Source organism: Lethenteron reissneri, chromosome 53, assembly GCF_015708825.2.
Source record: "Lethenteron reissneri isolate LAM-NWPU_2019-01 chromosome 53, ASM1570882v1, whole genome shotgun sequence".
Classification (NCBI taxonomy): domain Eukaryota; kingdom Metazoa; phylum Chordata; class Hyperoartia; order Petromyzontiformes; family Petromyzontidae; genus Lethenteron; species Lethenteron reissneri.
Window position 1 is genome coordinate 1,942,342 of NC_083831.1, and position 22,740 is coordinate 1,965,081.

The window sequence follows — 22,740 nt, forward strand, 5'->3', positions numbered from 1 at the left end:
ATATGACTTTGAGACCCCCCCCCCCCCACTTCCTACGCATTCCACAAGTAGTGACTAATCCCATATCAGCATTTTCCATAAATATGCAAAATTCATGTTGATATGCAAATTCATTTGTCAAGGCGCCCTTCCTCCTTTAACCCAGCTTAAATATACGCTGCCAAGCTTGGTGGTGTTCATTCAGACGCTGTCTTTCCGACAGACCTGTTATTCACCTGAGGACAGCTGCTTGCGTTGTGGCCGAAACGTCGTGAGAATTGTATTGTATTACGCTTTATTTTTATTATTTTATTATTTCCCTTCTACGTGACTTTGCCGAAAGAACCAAGAAGATGAGTCTGGGGGATGTGTGACGGAAGCTCCGAGGAATGGCGGTACAGTAATTATATTCTATTTTGTATTTATACAGCGCCCTTTCCATTAAAGGGCACGAGAGCGAGGAGGCCCGAGGGATTGGAGGCCGCGGCTTTGAGCCGGCATCGCTGAGGTCCCTGGGTTCCATTCCAGGGTTCAGCCGCTGCCTGTGATTAAACCGCGTTCTCAAGTGTCCGGGAGTTGACGGTCTAAGCCCGGTTACGAGTCACTCGCGAAAATTATTATTAAAGGTGTAATAAAGGACTCGACCACGAAGTCTGGCTTGGTGTCCTTTATTCGGTCCTTCCTCGTAACCCACACGGCTGTCCTTTTATTAGACTTCTATACCGACACTGATACTGCTGTTAACTCCGTCACGCCAACAGTTCCTCTGTTGGTCTCCCGTCGTCGTTGTAGCCTTGCTGGCTGTTATCCTCACGCAGCCCCCACTGGCTGTTCTCTCTGCAGTTTCTCCTCTCGTCGCTCTCGTAGCCTCTCTCTCTCCTCTCGTCGCTCTCGTAGCCTTTCTCTCACCCGCAGCCTCGCCGGCTGTGTTCACTGCGGCTCCTCGACCGCCTTCTCTCCAGCAGCCCCACTGCTGTTTCTCTCTCTCTGCTCCGCTGGCTGTTCCTTTAGCTGGCCACCGCTGGCCGCCGTGCCACTCCTCCTGGCTTCGCCCACGTGGCCTTACTCTGGTCCAGTCTCACTCGTTCTGCCCTCCTCTTCCGGTCTCGTCTCTTAAGAACCTTAACCTTGCTCCCACGTCACCTAACTCCACCTCTCCGTGACGTCACATCCGGGAGGTCGCCCGCGCCCGCATTACACCACCCTCCCCCGTGGAGAAAAACCCAGCCGACCTCGGCTGAACAACACCAACAGTAATGCGGGCGAACCCGACCCTAACACACCAAAGGACACCAAGCATGCAATATAACAGTAAGAACAATCAACACAACTCAATAATCAAATAACGTAGCAGAAGCAGGCAATAAATACACAGTAAGAACAACGCAACATAACAATCAACGAAACACAAGGGATTTAGAGCGTGTGCGGGTCGCCGGCCCGTCCCGGACGGTCGGCGGCCCATCCGCGGAACGGGAACGTGATGGAGTTTGAGGAGCGACAGGGTGAAATCCCCCTGTCGCTGTTGGAAGTCCACCAACGTCCCGTGTCCCTGAAGGATCAGTCTCGGGCGTGTCCCGCGGATGTGTCTGCAGCGGGGTCGGAAGGGCTGCAGGGCTCGAAGGTCCCGCAGATCTGGCAGGCACCCTCCGAGCAGGGCGCCTCGTCCCCTCCGGTGTCAAGGCCGGCCTGCCTGGAACAGGTACGACAGGCGCTCTAGCAAGATCAATAGACGCAGGCGGGGGAGAGTCGGCAGCAACAGACCCCGGCAAGGCAACATTGGGAGATGAAGCATCATGTAGGGGAGCAACATACGGTTTCAAGCGCGACGTGTGAACAAACCAGCGGCGAGAACCAATCTGAACACGCGCCGACTGAGGGTTAGGAACCTCAATGAGGCGGACGGGCCCTTGCCAAGGTTTGTGAAATTTGGGAGGGGTACCCGGCCGCACCTGCGGGCAATGGAGCCAGGCCAGGTCCCCAACCTTCCAGGGGCATTCCCCCTTGGAACGCCGTGCATACCTCTCATTCCGGGCCTGAGCTTTGGCCGTAGCCACACGGGCACTCTCCCGCGCCTCCGAGACCCGGCGAACAGTGTCCCGAATGTAGTCAGGAAGTGGTTTACAAGGTCCCCTTACACCGGTTCCCATCTGCACATCCATCGGCGGCACGTTTTCCCGACCATACATAAGGTAAAACGGCGAATAACCCGTAGCCGCATGAGGAGTCATCCTATACGCCGAAAGCACCCCCGGGATGTGCAGGTCCCAATCCGATTGTTGCTCACTCACCGTGTGGCACAGCATGGCAGACAATGTCCGGTTTAGCCGCTCAACCATACCATCCGTTTGCGGATGGTATGGGGATGTCCGGACCTTCTTAGTCTCTAGGCCCGCGCATACTTCCGCCAATAACTTAGAAGAAAAATTTCGGCCCTGATCCGTAAGGAGTCTCTCCGGCGCACCCTTGTCCATAACGTATCCGAACAAAAAGGCGTCGGTAATGGCCGCGGCCAATTGGTCGGGCAACGGCCAGGCCATCGGCCAACGGGAGAGGTACTCAACCCCGACCAGCAAATATTTATTACCCCTCGCCGAAGGTGGGAAAGGTCCCAAAATGTCCAGTGCCACCAATTCATTGACCCGAGACACCTGAATTGACTGTAAGGGCGGCACATAAGGATGTTTAGGTGGCTTACGCTGGGCACAGTCAGGGCACGCGCGGACGTGCCCCACGACATCCGTCGCCATGCCGTGCCAAAAATAATGACGTTGCAACGTCAACAAGGTCTTCTGCACACCCAGATGTAATAGCGTGTCACAATGGAGAGTTCTAATCAACTCGTATCGTAGGGACGCAGGCACTACCAGACGCCAGCGTTCCTGGAGACTTTCCCTCCACATAAGCAGACCATCTCGGACCGCGGTTTCCGGCGCACCCTCCGTAACCGGACCCCCAATCTCCACTTTGGATCGCTTCCGCAAGGACACTAGCGACTCATCCATCATCTGCTCCCTTATCCAAACAGACCGTGGCAGATTCAAAACCCCATCAGTCGGCCCCGGTTCCACAGGAGCATCCGACTCCTCCACAGCCAATACCACCGGCTGAGGGGGGGGTAGGCTGGGCGCACATCTCTGCGTCCCCGACGCACATTTGCAAGGGGAGCGCTGCGGCAATCTAGAAAGTGCGTCTGCGTTCGCATGGCGCACCCCTTTACGATGGTGAATTTGAAATGAAAATTCTTGTAGCGTGTCCAACCAACGCGACAGCTGGCCGGAAGGTTGATCCATTTTAAGGGCATATTGCAAGGCCGCATGATCCGTACGTACGATAAAGGAACGGCCGTACAGGTACGGTCGAAACTGACGTAGGAAAAAAACAACGGCTAGGAGTTCCCTGCGAGTGACACAGTAGCGGGTTTCCGCGGGCGACAAGACCCGGCTACCATACGCAACGACGCGCTCTACGCCCCCTTTAGACTGAGATAGCACCGCGCCAATACCTGTGTCACTCGCGTCCGTATCAAGAATGAACGGTTGATCGAAATCCGGATAATCCAATGTTGGGGCTGTAGCCAACAGATTACGCAGACTCTGAAAGGCCGCCTCTTCTGGCGGTCCCCACGCAAACTTACGTCCCTTACCCGTAAGGAGGTGCAAGGGCCTCGCGATGGTCGCAAAATTCGGTACAAATCTTCGATAATACGAGGCAAATCCCAGAAAGCGACGTACATCCCCCACGGTGGCCGGAGTTGGCCAATCTCGAACGCACGCCGTTTTTTCCGGGTCCGTAGACACCCCCTCAGCACTCACGATGTGCCCCAAATAACGGACGGACCGTTGCAGTAGGTGACATTTCTTTGGTTTAAATTTCAAGTTCGCGGAGCGCATCCTCGCGAACACCGTCTCCAGCCGCCTTAAATGTTCATCAAATGTGCGGCTGAAGACGATAATATCGTCCAAATATATGAGACATGTCTCCCACTGCAACCCCGTCAAAACGAGCTCCATGAACCTTTGAAATGTGGCAGGGGCCGCATTCAGCCCCATCGGAAGGCAGTTAAATTGAAATAACCCCTGCGGCGTACGGAATGCGGTCTTCTCCCGTGAGGGCTCGTCAAGGGGAAGCTGCCAAAATCCCGAAGAGAGGTCCAGTGTCGAGAAGAACTTAGCCCCCGACAATGCGTCGAGGGAGTCGTCCATACGCGGCAGGGGATACGCATCTGCCACCGATATCTTATTCAATTTTCGAAAGTCAACACAGAATCGCAATTTGCCATCCTTTTTCTTAACCAAAACCACAGGCGCGCCCCATGGGCTGTTTGACGGCGATATAATATCCGCAGCCAACATATCTTCCACTGCCCCCCGAACGTGTTCTCGCTCGGCGGGACTCATTCGGTGCGAATTCAACCGAATAGGGGCAGCGTCGCCTGTATCAATGTGATGGTGAAGCAACGAGGTGCGTCCCAAATCCAAATCATTGGAGCTGAACACATCCGAATACGTCAATAACAATTTGTGAAGCGCACCCCTTTGATCCACAGACAGGGAAGAATTCCCGTCACATAAGCTAGCAATCCAGCGGTCATCCGAAGCCACAGGCTCGGAAACACCAGCAACCACTCCCTGGCTATGCGAACAATCGTGAGCCGTAAATGCCGTGGTGGCATGTGCCACAACCGTGCCGGCCGGGACGCAAACATTTTCAGTACCCGCATTGTGCACCTGCAAAAACGGTAATTGATCTGGCCGGACGATGGTCTGCGCTCCAACCAGCGCCAACCCGGCCGTTATCGAGGCTGAAGGTGACAACAAGATCCCAACCGCTCCCAGCCGACCAGGCAGGGGCTTCCGATACCGCAAGGGGAATAAGCATCTGTGAACCAGGTGGAATGTCAACAGATGCCACGGATAGCGCCTGCACTTGTACGGCCGAAGCAGGTCGCCCCCAGGGCGACGGCAGAAACGAAATTTGACGGCCACCCGGCAGTTCAATACAATTCTCATTAATTTTGATCAAAATAGGCATCTTAGCCAGAAAATCAGTGCCCAATAAACAAGGAACTGCCAAGGATCTTGAAATCAACACAACGCCCGAGGCCGACACATCCCCAATAGATATTTTAGCGTCCACCTGGCCCACGATGCCCATACTACCCCCGTTCGCAGCGACGCACGACCCGTAAACCGGACGCACGGCCCCGGGTTGGATGCCTAACAGATGAAAAATGACATCCGAAATAATAGTCGCGGACGCCCCGGAATCGACCAAAATGCGCACGTCCACCCCTTGTATAGACCCCGGCACGGTGGACGAACCCGTAGCGGCTGCGACAACCCTCCGTGCCAATTTGCGCCACTGCGTCACAGAGCGACAAGGCCCCGTCGAAGGTCTCTCTTTAACAACAACACTATGACCGCACAACGAAGGTGATGGGTGAGGTGTAAAGCCTTGCCGGGTGTCTGGTGCGTGCCGACTTGCCTGTTTCGGTGGATCCTTGGGCGGCTTGGCCGGTAATGAGGCCTCCTGTTGCGGCGGACCCGGGATGCGGGCCCAGCAGTCCTTTGCGTAGTGGCCCCTCCGTCCGCAGCGGAAACAATCGGCGTCGTTGCGCCGAAGCGCAGGCCTTGCATCGCGCCGGCCTCGTATCGGTGGTGCAGCACGAGGGGCCGGTCCACCGCGGCCTGACCATGGCCCCGAGGCGGCCGTCAGCTCCTGAGGGCCCCCCCCATCCGGCACGTATACCGACTGCGTAGGGTCCCAACCCAGAACGCCACCCTCTGCGACGGGCCCCCCTGTCCACGCCGCGACTTGTTTCCACCGTCGTAGGTTGAATTGTGCATCCAGACATTTTGCCGCCGCCCGGGAGGTGAGCTTCTCATGCCCGCACACCAGCATGGGAATCCCAAGATCCCGCGACAGCTCGAGCATCTTGCCCAAGATGAGAGGCTCGAGCAGGTCAGGTGTTGTATCTGGATACGCGGCCATAGCCAAATCAAGCACCGCACCCCTGTACGCCACAGGCGACTCCTCGGGCGCTCGTTGTCGTTGAGCGAATCGCCGATGCGCGTCGTCAGGTGGCTCGTAGGCGTCGGCCATTTCTTGAAAAACTCCGTATAATGTTTTCTTCTTTTCGGCCTTAATGGAACGAAAAAATCGAACAGATTCGTCGTCCAGAAGAGTCGGCAACACTTCTAAGGCCTCAGCATCGGTCCATCTCGCAGAACGGACCGCCGCCAAAAATCTGCAGGCGAAAGCGCTCCAGTCGCCCCCAATGGCGAATTCTTTGACCGTGGTGAGATGGCGACTCCGACTTCGCTTTACTCCGCCCTCCGCCGATGGTTCCTCCGGTGGCAAATTCAAAATGGCGTCGAACCGCGGCGTGGTCAAGATGGTGGTTTCCCACCGCGGAACGCGCAAGATGGCGGCCTCCTGCCGCGTGGCCGATGGCGCCGGGAGTGAAGATACCGTGGCGGCCTGTGGAGCACTCTCTGCTCTCTCCGTCGCCGTCCTTGGGGTGACGAGATGACACAATTGGCCCAGGACATCCTTGAGAGTCTCCAGTTGCTCCGCCACCTGCAGCCATCGCAGATCAGCGTCTGATGTTGTCGGCGGCCCTGACACTGCGGCTACATCTTCAACTCCCGTCCCCGCGCTCGTTTCAGCAGGGCTCTCCTCCACCATCCCAGCAGGATCCATGGTAGGAGGGAAGTCGTCGTCGTCTTCGGACGAAGAAGCCGATGCTGGCGCTGGAACATTTTTCTTTCTTACTTGTTTCGACATGCCGTTGCACTTCCGACACCAATGTAATAAAGGACTCGACCACGAAGTCTGGCTTGGTGTCCTTTATTCGGTCCTTCCTCGTAACCCACACGGCTGTCCTTTTATTAGACTTCTATACCGACACTGATACTGCTGTTAACTCCGTCACGCCAACAGTTCCTCTGTTGGTCTCCCGTCGTCGTTGTAGCCTTGCTGGCTGTTATCCTCACGCAGCCCCCACTGGCTGTTCTCTCTGCAGTTTCTCCTCTCGTCGCTCTCGTAGCCTCTCTCTCTCCTCTCGTCGCTCTCGTAGCCTTTCTCTCACCCGCAGCCTCGCCGGCTGTGTTCACTGCGGCTCCTCGACCGCCTTCTCTCCAGCAGCCCCACTGCTGTTTCTCTCTCTCTGCTCCGCTGGCTGTTCCTTTAGCTGGCCACCGCTGGCCGCCGTGCCACTCCTCCTGGCTTCGCCCACGTGGCCTTACTCTGGTCCAGTCTCACTCGTTCTGCCCTCCTCTTCCGGTCTCGTCTCTTAAGAACCTTAACCTTGCTCCCACGTCACCTAACTCCACCTCTCCGTGACGTCACATCCGGGAGGTCGCCCGCGCTCGCATTACAAAGGTACAAGAAGCCCGGGTAGCACAGCGGATTGAGTGTGTAAGCAACTTCTTAAGCGTTGGATGCAACTGGGTAGAATCTAATGCCAAGTTCCTGAGTATCGTGGACAGAGCTACACGGAAGTCTATGATCGCCGACGTCTGTGACACAGAACGCGGCACACAGAAAGAGAGCATTGTCAAGTGTCCACTTTGCTAAGCACTATTGAGGGCATTTATGGAGATATAGAGATACAGGGACTCCTCGACTTACGAACGAGTTCGGTTGCAGAGGTCTGTTCGCAAGTCGATTTGTTCAACTTTACTCCTCTCGATTCCAAACATGTTGGCGTGTACACTAAACACGGGGAATGGCTTTCAAAGTTGAATCATCTCCTGTAGATGCCACTGGTTCTTCACGTTCTACAGATGTCACTGGTTCTTCATGTTCTGCAGATGTAGATGCCACTGGTTCTTCACGTTTTGCAGATGTAGAAGCCACCACCGCCGTCTATTGCGTGGGGCAGTTGAACTTACGACTCTCGGTCCGAACAGGCAACTGGACGTACTAACCAGGTATGTTCGTATCTCTTAAAGTTCGTAAGTCGAATGTCCGTAAGTCGAATGTCCGTAAGTAGAGGAGTCGCCGTACTTGACGGTATAAAGTGAATTCTGCCGCTTGTCGAAACCGTCGAGAACCGTTGACCGCATGCGTCACGGTGCGAGCTAAAGGTCACGTGGCGGTGGTGTTGTTTTGAACGGAGAAGCTCCCATAATAGAGGTCGCGAAGGCCTACGTGGTAGACGGAGGAGCCCCCCCCCCCCCCCCTCCATTGTGCGGGATGGCATCACAATCCAAGTTTTGCTAAATTTTGAGCAAACACAGGGGGCAGGTAGGGGCTCGCTTTGTCCCTCACATTAGGAATCGAAGATGCATATATTCAAAAAAATTGTAATATTAATAATAAACTACTAAAATATATTAAGGTGCCCAGTTTGGGAGGAGTGTTACCCACAACCCCCAGCCGCCCCCACAGAAAACCTGGCCCATGAATACGCCGCAAAACACCGGATAGCAAACATCGCCCCCCAAGATACCAACAAAAACTTTAACCAAGTGAGCAATTTGTCGGTATATTTTTTTAGGATTTGGCAAACATTTTAACAGTGATACCGGGGGTCTCGAGACTCCTCTCGGTGAGGCTTAGCCCTGGGTAAATAAATGTCAAGGATCAAACATTTAAGGAACCCGCGGCTGCACATCGAACGTGACCATCTGCAGACTTGCACCGTGTGTTCACCGCGCGGTAATAAAAATCGGGAGTGAATAATCATTAACAGTTTATCTTCAACGAGAAGTCATTCATTTGTCTGAGCTCCAAAGGTCCACCATCACACGGAGCGATGGTTGATTAGTACCTCATTGACATGACAGAGAATCTCCAGAGCCCTGAGGACCCGAGTGGTCGTACATACACTGGGATGGGTAAAGGATGAAGGGGGCCGTCCATAAATGACGTCACGCGATTTTGGACGATTTTTGCCCCCCCCCCCCCTTCGTCACACGGCCTCACAAAAAGTCAGACCCCCCTCAAATATGACGTCACAAAGCTCTGCCCCCCCCCCCCCAAAATAAAACATGCTTCAAATCGCTTTAAACTATTGTCATTTTAGTGCGTATTTAATGTGGCGCTGCACTCTGATGTTGTAGCAGAAACTATTTATTAAAAAGTCTATTTAATTAAGTAGAACGTGTTGTCTATATTTATTTAAAGTTGCGCATTTTGATGTGACGTCACATTTCTCAACCCCCCCCCCCCCCCCTCGTTCCACATCGACACAAATTTCTGACCCCCCCCCGCCGCCCAGGTGCGTGACGTCATTTATGGACGGCCCCAAAGAAACAAATAGAGAACGAACGAGATCAGTGTGCGCCGGATAAGAGGAGCGACTTGAACCGAGGTGGCAGTGGTGCAAGTTGGTGATGAGTGTTACTGCAATTAGTAGCCCTGAGCAAGATGAAACAATAGAGCTGAAAACAAGAATCATACAACTGCTGAAGAAATTCTGTGCAGATCTTCATAGCAATATTACCCCGGGAATACAAATAATTTTCACGTGAGAAACTTTCACATGAATCACCCGAATAAGCAATCACTGCGGATTCAAAAAGACAAAGATCCCCCGTATAGTCTTAACAGACCGTTGGGGCAAGTTCTGTTAGCGATCACCAATGAAGGCTGGCAAGGCACACGAGGGGGTGGGTGGCTAGCACCACGCCCGGCCGCCTTTGTCTCCCCAGTGGCGATGTTTACACTGCACCAGGAACTCATTTGAGGCTGAGTCGACCAAGGGAAGTCCCAGGACCGGTTCAGATAATCGTCGAGCGGGAATCGAACTCGGGTCGCCGGATTCGTAGCACAGCGCACGAATCACTACTACACTACCGCTCCACGCACATCTACAACCACACGCAAACGCTTCACACACAGAAACCATACGCATGTGGATATTACATATAAACATAACTACACACGCAAACCACAACATGCACACAAAAAACACACAATTATCAAATGTTCCCAGGTTTTTTTGAACCGAGGCGATGCTCGGCTCTTACAGCCCTAAACCAGTTGTAGAAATTCCACATTCCCGTGGCGGGAACGAGTCTTTCGAAAGGACCGCCTCTGCTAACTTCCCACAGAGTGGTAGTCATTTAATCGACCGCAGAGAGATTGACGGGCCGAGCCATCTCCCAACCGTGATTCGAACACAAACCAAACACGGCCGTAAATAAACGCAAGCACCGTACCGTTGCGACGTCGCGATGCTTCAGAGGACGCGGCGGCGCCGGCGGCGGCCTTCGTGCCTGCGGTCCGGTCGATTCGTAGTCCCCCCTAATTTGGAAGGAGCGACAACATCTCACCGTGGCCTCTCGCGCACCAACGGAGCTGTACTAATGGATTCTAAGGATGTTCCGGGGGGGTGGGGGGGGGGCGGTGTCTTCAATCCATTGTCAGGAGACCCACAAGTGCCAAAGGTTTGCACAGGGTTCGCATTTTGGTTAAACATTGTTGGTTGAACATTGTTCGTGGCCCACGTGCGCTCCCATGCCCTTAAAGTGTTGGTAAAATGCTCCCGAGCGGTGACGCCGTCGGTGGTGAAGTATGGTCAAATAATCCCCCCCACCCCGCTCCGCTACAACCAGCACAGCGTGGGGGGAGACCCTCATCCGGCAGTACATTGACACAAAGGGCCGCAGATTGTTCTATTGTTTAAAAAAAAAATTGTCTGCACGATGCTCAGGAGCTTTCGACGCCACAGTTCAAAAGATGGGTTAATAAAGAAAAGCTCATCCAATCGTCACCGTGACCGTCGCACGTAAAATGAACACCGCTTTTGTGGGATGTTACCAGTTTTCGGTGGGTGAACTGGTCCAGCCTCTGTAGGAATGTGAAAGTTCCACCACTGGCTGAGGGAGGGTTGCCATCGGAGACGTATGTGTGTGTACGTTGAACTTCTTTCGCATGCCGCACGTAGCCAACCGTGCTAATCGGGAGGTGCGGGAATCGGAGTGGGGTAGAACAATGGTCCCCGCGTTTCCAAACGCCGCACTTGCCGATCTGCGCCGGGCTGGATCGGCACGGCCCCGGCTCGGCTTGGTTGTGGCAGTGGAAAAGGGGTAGCACGGATGAACGACCACCGACGCGTCGTGCACAGCAGCATCAGCAGATCGTCAATCTTGAATGCATCGCCACTGACGTCATGGATCACCAACGTTATACCTTTTATTTCAGTTTTTGACTTTACATTGTAAAAATGTACTGCAAGTCAATTGCCATCGAGCGCTTGTTTGCGGAAAAACACGTGAGCTTTACAATACACATCTCCCCCCACCCACCTCTGTATTTTAAACCAACAGTAGGTGGTGCATTTTATGTTCTGACAGCCGCGTGTGTCAGTGTTAGTGGAGAGCGGTAGTGATGTGGTTAGTGTAGTGGTTAGCGCGCTGCGCTACAAACCAGGCGACCAGACTTCAATTCCCAGGCAACAGCATCCACTCTTATTTGAACCGGTCCCGGGCCTCTTGTAGGTCGACTCAGCTTTAAATGAGTACCTGGTGCGGTGTTTAAACATCGTCACTTTGGAGACAAAAGCGACCGGGGCATGGTGCTGGCCACCCACCCCCTTGTGTGCCGTTCCGGCCTTCATAGGTGCTCGCTAACAGCACTTGCCCCAACAGTCTGGTAAGGCTACAGGGTGGATCTTTGTCTTTGCGAGACCTGGATTTATATGACTGTATCCAAACCGGGCACGAGTATGGGGCGAGTTTGATTTTCTGGAGTATCTTATACCCCCTGAGAACACGGTGACCTGCATCCCTTAGTAGCCACCCCCCACAATGAGTCTGTGAGGTTTATGAGATTCACAAAATCTAAAAAGAGTGTTGGTTACATTGCAACCCAGACAGCATGCACCGCCACCCCCAAAAGCAAAGGAGATCAACACAACTTTGATCTGCCAACACCATCTTGTGGATTAGAAGCAACACTGCAGTCCAATCGTATTTCGATCATCGCCCGTTCCAATGCTAAACGCCTCGCTGAACGTCTCGCCGACGCTTTTCAGGGGTTGTACCGCACCCGTTGTACGGCGTGACGTCCAACGTTTCGCTGCCACGCGTCGGGAGCTCCTACGGTAGTTCCCGAGCGAGCGAAACGTCGGGGCCATCGTGCCGTAGCAACACGCGGCACAAACCGAAACGCATTGCAGCGCTCTCTAGCGACAACACCCACAACACCATCTTCACCACCACCATCACACTCTTCCTCCTCACGCTGACGGAGGCTCCAGCGGATCCTCCGTGTGCAGACGCTGCTGCACCTGCTGGTACTTGTGCAGCTCCAGCAGCGTGTGCCAGTGCCGTACGTACACCCACATGAGCTTGCCGTTGCGCCTGTTGTCCTCATTGGTGACGTGCGCGCAGTGCCCGTCGTTGGCGAATATGTCAAGGAGGCCGTCGTGCACCGCCATGCGGCCCAGCGCCACCTCGGAGCGCGCGCGCCGCAGCATGTCGCGCTCCAGGACGTGCCGGCGCTTCCGCGGCACCAGCAGGCTGCAGTAGACGGCCTGGCGCTCCTCCAGGGCGCTCTCTAGCGCGCGCAGAGACGCGCGCGCCCCCGCCAGCGCGAGCTCCTCCTGCGCCAGCACGGCGTCGTGAAGGGGGCCGACACGGCGCACCGACTCCAGCGCCCGCCGCTCGCCCTGCAGCTCCTCGCGCTGCGAATTCAGCTGGCGGCGCTCGGACGCCAGGAGCTGGCTCTGCGCGGCGAAGGCTTCGCGGTAGCCGCTCAAGCGCTGCTTCAGCTTCTCGTGCTTGAGCTCGAGGCGCGCTAGCGAGCTGCCGCTCTCCGTGACGAGCGAGCGGTAGCGCAGGTCGAGCTCGGAGCGCGTGTCGCGGGTGCGCCGCTCAAATTCCTCGCGAAGGCGACTCTTCTCCTGCTCCGTCTCGCGCGTCCAGATCGAGCCTGGACGGCGCAGGCGTAAGCGCACACAACGCACGGACGGCGTTACACAGCAACACGGGCGTGTGGGCCCACCGCAACATCCCGCTGTGCGCGACTGAATAGAATGACATTGATATTTCGTGCAGTCATCGGTGAGAGACCAGTTTAAACTAAACTATTTTTATTTTACAAGATAAGGCAACTGAAACCTGGATTCGTGCCCAGATTTCTCAGCGGTGCAGGCTTACCGCTCTGACCCGGTCCAGACTGTGCTCGTCTCAAAACAATGCCGCTTAAATTGTGCACTTTCGGAAGGCCGTGCGGCCGATGGTTTGTGAAAAAAAAATTCACGTGGCAAGACGGAGATGTGAAGACATATTGATTATAGATTTCGTTGCTTCCTCTTGAAGAGGCCAATAGTCTCGATGGACTGCTGCTGATGAGCACAGACCTGTGTAGCTTGGCTGCTCCCCTCTGAGGTGAGAGACCGCCAACGCAAAATACTTACGGAGGTGGTAGATAACGAATGGGCATGCTGCCAATGACAATGATTGCACTCGCCCGTGAAGTTAACTAACGTGATACCAATACGCAATCACCTTGGCCACCGGGTTTCAGCGTCGTCGATATTCAGCTACGTGTCAAAAAGTAGCAAATTTACGGAGACAAAACGGCCAGAAACATAACTAGAAGCCAATCGTGGCAGGCCCTGCCCGTTTGTCAACTCAACGTTGAAGGACCACCGTGCTACGACAATGCGACTTCCTCAGCGGGACATGACCACCTACATGGGACATTGTCGCCCCTCGGCAGAGCCACGCTTTAAGACGGCGAGGGGATTTCAGGATGTGACAATCATGCGAGTTATGGCCTCGCCACCTACAGCAGGAAAGGGCTGAAGGGACCTCGAAGACCTTCGGGGCGACAGCGAACGGTGACGTATCTGCCATCACCCACCGGGCTTGGACAGGCTACAGTAAGCACTGTGGACAAGCCCCTGGGCAACACTGGGTGGTGGCCTCTATCTATGCACTCCCACCAAGCCACCCAGCCAGCAGCCTCCCGACGTTGATGTTAACGTGTAATAGTCGGCTTTCGGCAGCAATATTAGGTTAGATTGTAACTCACAACATTGACGAAGCCACTCAACAGCTCACGGAACTGGACATCAACCGATTATTTCTATTATTATTTGCTGCTATAACTTTCCACGTGAGAAGCCGCTTTGGTGAGCTATCATCTGTGGCCAGGTCGCTTCTGAGAAAGAAGCTAATAGCTCAGTGGGCTTTACCTGGAAAGAAAAAACAATTGTTTGGTTTGATTTAAATATATTTTCTTAAGTGATATGTTTACCTTTCCTATACTTTGCACTCCTATCGTATTTTGCATCGTTTATTGTAACGTTCTGACTCCGTGCCCCCTACACTACATCTGTGAGAAAAAAAGCTTTTATAGCTCATCGGATTCCTCCAGTGTACAGTATTCTGATTCTGAAGACAATGCACTCCTGAATTTTGATTTAAAACTTTCGTGACTGCATGAATTCATATTCTTTGGTTCTTTCGGTAAAGTCACATAGATAGAAAACAACTAAATAAAACACCAAAAACTCACGACGTTTCGATCGCAACACAAGCGGTCGTCATCATTGATGACCGCTTGTGTTGCAATAGAAACGTGTTTTATTTTTACGTCTTCTATCTACCTGACTTTACCAAAAGAACCAAAGACAATCCACTACTGACTTTCCATTCGGCCTGGGATCGCAAACAGGCCATAAACAAGACGACCTCTGCTGTTTGAAAAAAAAAAATCTAAAGATAGAAACGCTAACCCCGATAATTGCCTCACGAGCTGTATTGTAAAACAATGAGAGTGCTGGCCACACAGAGAGAGGGGGGAAGGGGGGTGGTGTGTGTGGTGCCTGGGCGCTGTTGTGCGTCAGTCACTGACGGAAGATGGCCAGGCACAGCATGGGCACGACCAGCGCGTAGCTCCAGCGGCTGCCGCCGCCGCCGTCATCGCCGCGGATGTTCATGCGCTGTGGGTCGTTGAGGTCGTTCATTGGGGCGACGGTGACGGACGAGGAGGTGGCGCGTGGATGAAGTGTCTGAAAAGAGAGAGGTCACGGTCAGGAAAATGGGTGGTCGAGTGCTCAGTTCCCTTTAACCGACTGTTGGGGCAAGACCTGTTAGCGAGCACCTATTAAAGCCAGCTAAAGGGGGTGGGTGGGTCAGCACGACGCCTGCCAGTCTTTGTCTCCCTTGTGGCTACGTTCATACACTGCGCAAAGTACAGTGCTCATGTAAGGCTGAGTCGACCTAGGGGAGGCCCAGAACCGGTTTAGATAATCGTCACTGGTGTTGGTGGCCGTCAGCAGGATCGAACTCGGCGGAGGTTGTGCCACCGCTCCCCAGCTCACATCAACATCAACCACCGCTCACCACTAGGTGGCGGTGACGTCACCACAGCGCTTGTGCCAGGCGAGGTGCATCAGCCAGTCATCTCAGTCAGTCGACCTCTGTGGCACCTGGGTCTGCCCCGTGACCTCCTGCCAGCGGGCGTTCGACACTTCACGTGGCCTCAGGGTGCACTTAGCCTGGCACGAGCGTCGTGGTGACGTCACCGCCACTTAGTGGCGAATGGCGGTTGTTGTTGCAGGTGTGGAAGGTTCTCGCTGACATGAGGTCGCAAAGTCAGACCCAGGTACTAGTCTATTTTACCGAGTTGTTGACATCCCCAGCGTTTAACAGTGCTGCTATTTTTTGGTTTTGGAAGCCAACATCGGCCGTAATTCTTGCGGAGGTGCTTAATCTGGACCTTCCCCTTCTAGCCCCCCACCATCCCAGTCATTGATTGCCACATTTAGATAAGCTCCTCACCCCTCCCCTTAACCAGTATATAAGATCTTGTCTCTTGGATTTATCTTCACTTGATACAGTAAATTTGGCTGTGACGGTCTCACCTGAAGACGGAGACTTGTGTTGCCTCCGAAACGTCGTGATTTAATTTAGTTATTTTGATTTATTTTTATTTTATTATTATTTTTTACCTACGTGACTTTACCGAAAAAACCTAAGAGTACAGAGTATCAGACCCCGGTGCCATGGCCCAACGCAGCGTTACCCACCCAAGTCTCACCAACAGCCTCACAGTGGCCAGTCACACAAATGCAATGCACAGTTCCGCCGTGTAGCCTGCAAAGGTTGCTGGGGCAAGTGCTGGTCGCGATCACAGCACAGGGGCCGCCCCCAGGGCCTGCTGTGGTCGTCACCACACCCGGGACCGCCTTTGTATCCCCAGTGCTCACGTTTACACGTCGCACCAGACACTCATTGAGTCTACCAAGTGGAGGCCCAGGATCTGTTCACAATAACGTGGGCCGTGAGCTGGAATCGAACCCAGGTGGGGGTCGCCGCTTTGGTTAACCACTGCGCCACCGCTCCCCACTCCCAGCAGCAGGCGCGGCGGTGACGTCCCCAGAGCGCTGGTGCCAGGCTAGGTGCCCGGTCACGTGCCCTCACGAGACAAAGATCCACCCCCGTACAGCCACAACAGACTGTTGGGGCAAGTGCTGTTAGCGAGTAGCACCCTATGAAGGCCGGCACGGCGCACGAGGGGGTGGGGTGGAGAGCACCAGGCCCCACCGCCTTTGTCTCTCCCCGAGTGGCGACGTTTACCACACACCGCGCCAAGTTACTCGTGAGGTCCGAGTGGACCTAGGGGAGGCCCGGGGACCAGTCACCCAGTGGGGCTCCCCGATCACCCACGGGGGGGGGGGGGCTCGAGGGGGAGTTGGGGGGGGGGCTCGAGGGGGAGTTGGGGGGGGCTCGAGGGGGAGTTGGGGGGGGCTCGAGGGGGAGTTGGGGGGGGGCTCGAGGGGGAGTTGGGGGGGGGCTCGAGGGGGAGTTGGGGGGGGGCTCGAGGGGGAGGGGGGGGGCTCGAGGGGGAGTTGGGGGGGGGGCTCGAGGGGGAGTTGGGGGGGGGGGCTCGAGGGGGAGTTGGGGGGGGGGCTCGAGGGGGAGTTGGGGGGGGCTCGAGGGGGAGGGGGGGGGCTCGAGGGGGAGTTGGGGGGGGGGCTCGAGGGGGAGTTGGGGGGGGCTCGAGGGGGAGTTGGGGGGGGCTCGAGGGGGAGTTGGGGGGGGCTCGAGGGGGAGTTGGGGGGGGCTCCAGGGGGAGTTGGGGGGGGGGCTCGAGGGGGAGTTGGGGGGGGCACGGACCTCGTCGCTGTCCGCGTCGAGCAGGCGGAGGAGAGGGGGGAGAGGCCCCGCGCCGAGCCCAGCAGCAGCAGCAGCGGCGGTGGTTGTGGTGTGGGTGGTTGTTGTTGTGGTGGTGGCGGCAGCCGCGCTCTTCAGCGGTGGTGGTGTGGGTGGTTGTTGTTGTTGTGGTGTGGGTGGTTGTGGTGTGGGTGGTTGTTATTGTTGTGGTGGTGTGTGGTTGTTGCTGTGGTGGTGTGGGTTGTTGTGGTGTGGGTTGTTGTTGTAGTGGTGGTGGTGCCCGCGCTCAGCCCAGCGCCCTTGAGCCGCGCTCACGCCGGACTCCAACACGGCGGTGACGTCATCGCCGCTCAACTAATGGAGCGGCGATGACGTCATCGTCGCTCAACTGATGAGGCGGCGGTGACGTCATTTGACTGACGTCATCGGCGAGGCGGCGTTGCGGTGACGTCATCGGAGATTGTTCGCGCGTGAGACAATTAAAAAAAATATTAAAATCGATTTATTTCTAACTGGAGGAGGAATCCGATGAGCTATAAAGCTCTTTTGTCACGGGTGTCCAGTATAGGGACACGGGGTGAGAACGTTACAACAACAAACACGATAGGAGTGAGGTAAACAACCCGGACACACACGAATACAACACTAAACCAGCCCCATCCTAGCAGACAAAGCCCACTCGGGTATTAAACTTGACCTGGCCACTTACAAGTGTAATGTATAATGACGTATTGTTAGTAGCTCAGCTTATTGGAGAGTATATTGAGTATATTGATTATATAGATGTAGTTTATGTGGATCGCCTCATGGCTACCATGAGAGATTCGTTCATGAGGCGATCCACATATACAAACACAAAGACAATTTCAACCGAGAAGATGGATTCTGGCTTAGCAATCATTGGAAGGGCGTAATAAACCATTTCGGATCTTAACTGATTGTGTTCACGTTTACGGTGACTTTCAAACCGCGTTCCACTCACTGGCATTGTATTCTCCGCAGGGAATGGATCCTTTGCTCCGCTACAAGTTTCCCCACACTACTCACCCATTGACATATTTCGTTGCTTCCTCTTAGTATCTTTCACACGACGGTCAATGGTACAGTGTATAATAACAAATAGTATAACATTTATATGCTTAATACAATGTACAAAGTAATATATAGTATCGTAATTGTATAGTCAATATACAGCAGTGTGATATACATTAGGGTGGGTAGAATAATACATAGTGTAATATTACAATGTATAAGGTGATTTATACTGGTAGGAACGAAGTGGACCAGACCACCAATAGATTAATGTGTCCGTCCGTCCGTCCGCCCGTCTGTCCGACAAGATGGCCGCCCGCTCCCCTTGCGATCTGTGAACTAAACAAGATGGCCGTCGCTTCCGCCGCCTCACGGCGAAACTTTAAACTTCGCTTCAAAATTACTTTACTGAAACGCATCACGTTTTAAAAAAAAAATATTTTACTGAAACGCAGCACGTTTTTTAACACAGAGACAAGATACATTTATTAACACAGAGACGAGATACATTTAATCGCCTTATTTGTGCACGAAAAGCACGGCGCGAGGCCTAGTACGGCAGGCTTCGCGAGGCCTAGTGCGGCAGGCTTATTAACACAGAAACGAGATACATTTAATCGCCTTATTTGTGCATGAAAAGCGCGGCTTCGCGAGGCCTACTGCAGAGGCTTCGCGAGGCCTAGTGCAGAAGGCTTCGCTAAGTCTACTGCAGAGAAGGCTTCGCGAGGCCTAGTCCAGTAGGTTTCGCGAGGCCTAGTGCGGCAGGCTTCGCGAGGCCTAGTGTGGGAGGCTTATTAACACAAACGAGATACATTTAATCGCCTTATTTGTGCACGAAAAGCGCGGCTTCGCGAGGCCTACTGCAGAGGCTTCGCGAGGCCTAGTGCAGAAGGCTTCGCTAAGTCTACTGCAGAGAAGGCTTCGCGAGGCCTAGTGCAGCAGGCTTCGCGAGGCCTAGTGCGGCAGGCTTCGCGAGGCCTAGTGCGGCAGGCTTATTAACACAGAGACGAGATACATTTAATCGCCTTATTTGTGCACGAAAAGCGCGGCTTCACGAGGCCTACTGCAGAGGCTTCGCGAGGCCTAGTGCAGAAGGCTTCGCTAAGTCTACTGCAGAGAAGGCTTCGCGAGGCCTAGTGCAGTAGGCTTCGCGAGGCCTAGTGCGGCAGGCTTCGCGAGGCCTAGTGCGGGAGGCTTATTAACACAGAGACGAGATACATTTAATCGCCTTATTTGTGCACGCAAAGCGCGGCTTCGCGAGGCCTACTGCAGAGGCTTCGCGAGGCCTAGTGCAGAAGGCTTCGCTAAGTCTACTGCAGAGAAGGCTTCGCGAGGCCTAGTGCGGCAGGCTTTATACTAGTAAATGCATTCGAGTTTCCCCATCTAAGGTCAATTAATCTCAGATGTGATCGTTTGGAAATGAAAGACTACGAGTCTTTAAATCTCACAGCGTTTCTTGTCAAAACAAACACTTTTAATTAACGTTACACTAGAATACAGTAATTTTTTCTTTAACTCCTCTATACCCGGTCGATATCCCTGTACCGGTACTAAGTATTATTCCTACCAGCCCACCCCGCAGGGTCCTGTTAGCAATACAGTATATAATTTAATGTTGGGTTTGTCTATGGCAGTATATAGTACGGTGTAGACTCGTGTGATGTAAGAGAATAAAGTTTAGATGGAAGAATATTATATATTTTTATGACGTAGAATTGTAATGTATTACTTACTGTTAGTAACTCAGCTTATTGTATAGTATATTTAGTATACTGATGATACTATGTAATTTATACTTTAGTTGTTTACGTGCTGGTTTTAGTTACTGCAGCTACATACTATTAACACTCCTTCCCTTTATTAATGCTACCCCATCCCCTCCCTTTGATGCTGCTAATCCTGCATAATGCACGGGCATAAGTAGTACTATTCACATACCTGCATTACCCATATCCCCTCCCTTTGATGCTGCTAATCCTGCATAATGCATGGGCATAAGTAGTACTAATCACATACCTGCATTTTCCATAAATATGTAAATTCCTCTTGATATGCATATTCTTTTGTCAAGGCGCCCTTTTCCCCCCTTCCAACCCAGCTTATATATATGCTCCAAGCACGTGTGCTGTTTCATTCAGACGCTGTCGCCTCGACAGACCTGGTTTTCACCTGAGGACGGCTGCTTGCGTTGTGGCCGAAACGTCGTGAGAATTGTTTTATTATGTTTTATTTTTATTATTTTATTACTTCCCTTCTACATGATAGTAGTATCTACTGAATCTATAGTCGTATATATTGACTGTAAAGTAGTATCAACTGGCTATAGTAGAAACTATTAACTTTGTAGTAGTGTAGAGGAGTAGTATGAGCAACCATGAGGGGGTGAACAGAGGGAGGTGCGAGCGAGTTGACAGTTAAGGATCACATCATGTCACGGGTGGTGTTAAAGGTACCTTCGGGAGCAAGGGCGGGTCCGAGCCAGGGGGAGGTGTTGCCAAAGGGATAGTTAAGGGGGACCCCTGGACGAAGGCATGGTCGTTGTGGGGAGCCAGGGAAAGGATCGGCTGCAAGGTGTCTTTCCCTCCTCATCACCGGGCGGTGTTGGATGAACCCCCGCTCCGGGTAGACGAGTGGGAGAGCTAAAGGAATAGCCGATAGCAGGGTCCCAAGTATGGAGTAAGGATCGGCTGAGAGAGGGTTCCCGAGAGAGCCCTAAAGGATAGCTGAAGGCAGGACCAGCTACTGGGGAGAAACCGGGGTAAAGGATCCAGATAGAGAGCACCTACCTCTGGTGTTAGAGAGTTGAATGCAAGTTTAATAAATGGGAACAGCCCTTATAGCATTCCCCGTCTCCAAGTGGTTCTACTGCACAACAGTAGTATCTGCTGACTCTGTAGTAGTATCTACTGACTCTATAGTCGTATCTACCGACTCCACAGCAGTATATACTGTAGTAGTATCTACTGACTATATAGTATCTATTGACTCTATAGTAGTTACCATCAGTGATGTGCGGTGTAGTCAATGGCTGGTGAGGCACTGGCTAGTGTCAGAGCCAGATTCACACACTGAGAGGGGTGTGGCCTCACTGAGGGGGTGTGGTCTCAGAGGGGGCATGCTAGACACGTCTTTCCTGGTGCTTTTTCATTGCAGTTTTATGACGAGACCAGCGGGCCTAAATATCTGTATACACATACGTGTAATAAGTTACCTGGAGTATGGAAGGCGAGGACATGAAATGAAGGGGTCTACAAACATTACATTGGTGACATACTGAGATAGTAACAGGCACGCGCTTATTGCCCGCGCTCCATCCAGTTACTGAGGGGCTGCGCAATCAGAGGGGAGGTTGACTTCGTCGCTGCCTCACCTCTCGTCTGTTCCTGTATTTGCAGCGGAGCTCCGCAAATTTGGCGATTTTGACTATAAAAATGATTGGTATCGTACAGAAATGACATAACACAGATAAGTGGAAAAATCTTAATATTTATTTGATTTGATTATTCTTTTTTTTTACTTTTCGTAACAGCTATTTTCATTGGAGTATGACAGGTGAGGCTGTGCCTCCCCTGCCTCCCCTGACTGCACGTCCCTGGTATCCACTGACTATAGTATTAACTATATATTAGTATGTGCTGACTCTATAGTAGTATCTGCAGACTCTATAGCAGTATCTGCTGATTATAGCAGTATCTACTGACTCTATAGTAGTATCTATTTACTCTATAGTAGTATCTACTGACTCTTTAGTAGTGTAATGACAGGGTGCCACCTGTCGGCCCAGAAGGGTAACTAATCGGAAGGGGGGGCATATCTGGATTAAAGGTAAAAGGTGGGGTTAGTTGGGAAACTCCGGGAGCCTGCTTGAAGGTTCTGGAAGGCGGCGTGGCCAGAGGCGGGGCCTGGCCGCGCCGAGAGGTATATAAGGGGGATGGAACCGAAGGTTCAGGGTTGTTGCGGGATGCCGGTTCCTGACTGCGTCGCTGCTCACCGTCATCTCTCTGTCGTCCGGCCCGCATGGCAGATCCTCTGCACGGCCTCCATCGTCGTCATCACCACACCAGTCAGCCAGCTGTGTGGTTGAATGTCGACGATGGGACTGTGTAGAGAGGTCGGCTGTGCGTAGCTAAGTAAGGACGTATATATATTATCCAGTGTTATGCCCAGTGTGACGAGAGGTATATATATCAGCCAGTGTTGTTCCCAGTGTGAGAAATAAATAAGAAGCCCTCTACACGACGTGTCTTGGAAGTCGCTCATTACATTTGGAGTCAGAAGTGGTTGAAAATAAATGTTCTTACTAAACAGTGAAGAAGTATGTCTAAGTACCAAAATAAGCAGAACCCACCTGTGGCGTCTTCTGACGACGATGAAAAAGGGACGCAGGACCTCCTAACAGCCCCGTGAACCGCGGTCCCGGTTATTGAAACCACGGTGGGGGAGTTGGCTGTGCCAGAGACGGTGGGACCGGGAGCAGCCTCTCCGTAGGAGCAGCCCAAAGAGGGCTGGTGCATGGTGTCGGCGCAACTTGAGCTCCTGCGGGCGACGGTCTCGCAGTTGGTGGCGCTCATGATGGCGACTACTATGGTGGGGCAAACTACACAGACCTCGCCGAAGCGGAGCAACCAGGCGCCGGGGATAGGCG

The 22,740-nt window shown here is 53.3% G+C and overlaps 3 protein-coding genes across 3 annotated transcripts in view; all 3 read right to left on the bottom strand.

Annotated features, from left to right (window-relative positions):
- LOC133356289 (phosphatidylinositol 3,4,5-trisphosphate 3-phosphatase TPTE2-like) overlaps positions 1-10,986 on the bottom strand; it is a 41,159-nt gene extending 30,173 nt beyond the window's left edge. The window contains exon 1 of the mRNA XM_061573724.1: positions 10,152-10,986. The gene's annotated coding sequence lies outside the window, so the exon portion shown is untranslated. The remainder of the gene's footprint in view (positions 1-10,151) is intronic.
- On the bottom strand, positions 665-8,137 carry LOC133356311 (uncharacterized). The gene is made up of 2 exons (XM_061573764.1): positions 5,463-8,137; positions 665-1,668 (listed from the first exon to the last, which is right to left on the bottom strand). The coding sequence occupies exons 1-2, from the start codon at positions 6,766-6,768 to the stop codon at positions 1,658-1,660; spliced, it is 1,317 nt and encodes a 438-aa protein (XP_061429748.1). The 5' UTR covers positions 6,769-8,137; the 3' UTR covers positions 665-1,657.
- A 116-nt stretch (positions 10,987-11,102) lies between the features above and the next one.
- LOC133356328 (coiled-coil domain-containing protein 127-like) lies at positions 11,103-17,416 on the bottom strand. Its single transcript, XM_061573797.1, has 3 exons — positions 17,067-17,416; positions 14,800-14,956; positions 11,103-12,867 (listed from the first exon to the last, which is right to left on the bottom strand). The coding sequence occupies exons 2-3, from the start codon at positions 14,909-14,911 to the stop codon at positions 12,173-12,175; spliced, it is 807 nt and encodes a 268-aa protein (XP_061429781.1). The 5' UTR covers positions 14,912-14,956; positions 17,067-17,416; the 3' UTR covers positions 11,103-12,172.
- Positions 17,417-22,740: the final 5,324 nt, after the last annotated feature.

Coding starts and splice junctions, on each gene's coding strand:
- LOC133356311 (XM_061573764.1), bottom strand. CDS start 6,768: ATGTCGAAACAAGTAAGAAAGAAAAATGTTCCAGCGCCAGCATCGGCT.
- LOC133356328 (XM_061573797.1), bottom strand. CDS start 14,911: ATGAACGACCTCAACGACCCACAGCGCATGAACATCCGCGGCGATGAC. Junction 12,868..14,799: donor GCTGTGCCTGGCCATCTTCC/GTCAGTGACTGA, acceptor TGCGCCGTCCAG/GCTCGATCTGGACGCGCGAG.